The following is a 3,403-nucleotide window of genomic DNA, read 5'->3' as shown; positions in this document are numbered from 1 at the left end:
ATGCGCCTTTTAATTTCCTGGCTGCTGGTGCCAAGACTGTTGACTGTGGAGCCAAGCAAACTAAAGCTGTGTACAATCTCAATCTCTTCACCATCTATCCTGATGCTGCCAATTGGTCCGGTGGTGAGAATCTTTGTCTTCTTGACATTGAGCCTCAATCCATATTGTAGGCTGCAGTCCTTGACACTCTAGAGTAGTAAATATATTGTCCAACAAAAATAAAAGCTGTAACAGATCTTATAAAAAAATTGTAAATGTAAATATCTATATTTGTAGTTAAAAAGCCAATGATAAGAGGAAAGACTGTGGGGGAAATAGTATTATCAACATAGTTTGTCTACAAATGCTAGACTGTTATGCAAAAACTGGCATTTTATGAAAATGGTGGATGACTCACATCAGATCACAAAACAGAAAACAACTATACCATTACCTAACTGGCAACTTACAGAATTAGGTAACTACTGAAACAGTGAGAGTCACGGACAGGCAGCTGACACTTAACCTTGACCATCACAGCCAGCATTATTTTATCCTTGCACTTCAGGATTCATTAATGCTCAAAACAGTTAAACAGTAGATTAAGTGTTGTCACAAATACAAAATGTTAGATTAGGAGAGAAGTCAATGACTAAGGAGTCAGTATGTTTTGTCAAGCTATTGCTATATTCAGTTGAGTTTTAACTGACTCCTAACTGACCCTTCAGCAGGTTTTCAGAGGCTGTAAATCACATAGGACATCAGCCATCTTTCTCCTGAGGAACAACTTACAGATTTGAATTTCCTGCCTTTGGGCTGGCAACACCACTCTATAAATAACAGAGTGAATAGACTATTAAAAATGCAATCTTCTAATAATATTTATTAAAGCACATCAAGTGAACACTATCATTTTCTTCTGAAAGTTCTGAGTAGGAAAAAGTATCAATGGAACCAGAAGGTAAATCACAAAAGTTTACCATCAACACCACGGTACACATAAGGAGGAGGTATTTGCAGGGTGAGTTGAAGAAGATGTACCACTGTTGTTCTGTCCTTGAGACATCTACAACTTGTAGCGGCCCTGTGAACAATAGCTCTGAACCCTGCCCTATTCTGAGCCAATCTCATTGTCAACAATCTCCTTGTCAATTGTGCCAACATCATTGCCACAGCCAATCCAACTTATCCAGCATCTTCCTCTCCTACACTGATCCTCTAAACTTTCCAAGGATTATGTCCTTCTCTAAGAACTGGTCCCTCCCAAAAATATGCCACAGTATGTGAGACATAGCTTCAAATCCCTTCCCTCTAAGGAACAACTTGGTTTCACTCTCTTCAGGACAGATCTGTTTGTTCTCTTGGCAGCCCATATATGTTCAATACTCTTGGTATATGCTAGAACAGACACTAAGCAATGTTCCGGCTTAGCCCAGCATCTACAGGTAAGTTCACTAGAGGAGAGGTTAGCATCCACAGTCAATCTCTGTTAGCTCAACCCTGAGAGCATTTTTTTTCATGTTTCAGCTTTTTTTTTTAATTAATTTTAATGAAAGTTTACGGAGACTTAGGGTTTCCAGTCATTCATTGTTGCACTTTTCTCCCTCACCACTCCCTCCCACCCAATTCACTCTTCTCCTTGAAAAGAAAGAAAAACTCTTTCACTGTTATGCAATCCCTCCCCCCAAGTCCACTCCACCATGCAGCCTTCACCCCGGACTTCTGTAATACAAGAATACCCATTCATATATCCCTTTTAAACAGTTCTCATCTGTTTCAATGCAATATACATCATTCCTTCCCTCCTTTTCTGTCCCCCCTGAGATAAACTCACTGTAACAAAAAACAAAACAAAGCAAAACCAAGAAAACCCCTAAACCATGCAAAGGTATTCAACAGTGTGGATCATAATAAAATATGGTTAACATGGAGAAGAATGAGAATCCCAGAACACTTAAGTATGCTCATGTGAAACCTGTACCTAAAACAAGAAACAGTTGTACAAAAAGAACAAGAGAACACCATGAAAGGTGCCTGTCAGGTCTATATCCTTCCTCTATACCTACTCAGTCTGCATGCTGGGAAAATAATTTAAGAAGCTATATGAAGAAGAATGTGGCATATCAACAACTACATTATACAAATGATACAACTTTGCCTGCAAAAAAGTGAAGAAGACTTGAAGCATTTACTGAAGATCAACAACCACAATCTTCAACATGGCTTATACCTCAACATCAAGAAAATAAATCCTCGTCACTGGACCAACAGACAACATCATCATAGGTAGAGAAAAGCCTCAACTTTTCAACCATTTCATTTTACTTAGATCCACAATCAACACTTATGGTACCAGCTGTCAAATCAGAAAAGGTGCTGCACTGGGAAAATCAACTGTCAAGGACTTTTTCAAAGTGCTGAAGAAAAAGATTGTCTGTTTAGTGACTACGATGCATCTGATTAAAGACAGAGTATTTTCTTAATCAAATACTTTATATATCTACATCTATATCTATCTGTGTGTGTGTGTGTGTGTATATATATATATATATATATTTGCTCACAAAATTCATATACATTGTGTTTCACACTATTCTTCATTCACATTGTGTTTTACACAATCATTCCCATACATGGGGAAGAAATGATATTTTCAGTTACTTGCTATGCCCCTGAAAGTTGGACAATGACTAAGGGAAACAGAAGCAGGATTTATGCCTTTTAATTGTAATGTTGGAGAAGAGTATTGAATATTCATTAACTGTTAAAAGAACAAAGACCTGTCTTGGGGGAAGTGCCACCAGGGTGCTTGCTAGAGGCAAGTATGATGAAACTTCACCTCCCATACTTTGGGCATGCTGTCAGGAGGAGCCAGTCCTTAGGAAAAAGACATCATGTGGGAAAACGTGGTGGATGAGAAAGAGAGGGTAGTCAGTCAGTGGAAGGATGGCAGAGTGACTGCAACAACTGATATAAGCATGGTGAAGATGATGACGATCACAGGGTTTCTGTGAGTTGAATTTGACATGATGACACCTAATAAAAACAGTTATCAATAAAAACACTTAAGAAATGTTTGACACTTTCATTCATACGGAGCACTTTGTAGGGAGGCCTGTGTCCACTGTTTACATCATGCTCACATGAGTTTTTCTTTTCTGAAGTGATTATTTAGCAGTAGAACCAAATAAGTTTCAGTAAATTCATCTCAGCAAGACTGAAACATACACAACAAGAAAAGCTTTATTTAAAATTATTTTGGCCTCAGGAGTAAATGACATTTCTCCTTCATAAGGTTATTTTTTGTGTGTAAGAAATGAAAATTCCTTATACCTTAGACATAGGTGTCACTTACCCTAATGCATCCATCTGCCCCGGCAGTGATAACCTCGCCCTCATCCAGCATTATCTGGTTAATGGCACC

At 38.3% G+C, this 3,403-nt stretch overlaps 1 protein-coding gene across 1 annotated transcript in view; it reads right to left on the bottom strand.

Moving 5' to 3' along the window:
• The window catches only part of WDR52 (WD repeat domain 52), a 156,827-nt gene that overhangs the window by 118,841 nt on the left and 34,583 nt on the right, over positions 1 to 3,403 (bottom strand). The window contains exon 8 of the mRNA XM_006902990.1: positions 3,335 to 3,403. Coding sequence (XP_006903052.1) covers positions 3,335 to 3,403 — 69 coding nt within the window. The remainder of the gene's footprint in view (positions 1 to 3,334) is intronic.

Source organism: Elephantulus edwardii, unplaced genomic scaffold, assembly GCF_000299155.1.
Source record: "Elephantulus edwardii isolate Elephantulus edwardi_28Jun2011 unplaced genomic scaffold, EleEdw1.0 scaffold00489, whole genome shotgun sequence".
NCBI lineage: Eukaryota > Metazoa > Chordata > Mammalia > Macroscelidea > Macroscelididae > Elephantulus > Elephantulus edwardii.
Note: the sequence above shows the minus strand (reverse complement) of the source record. Positions and strands in the feature narration are given on the sequence as shown.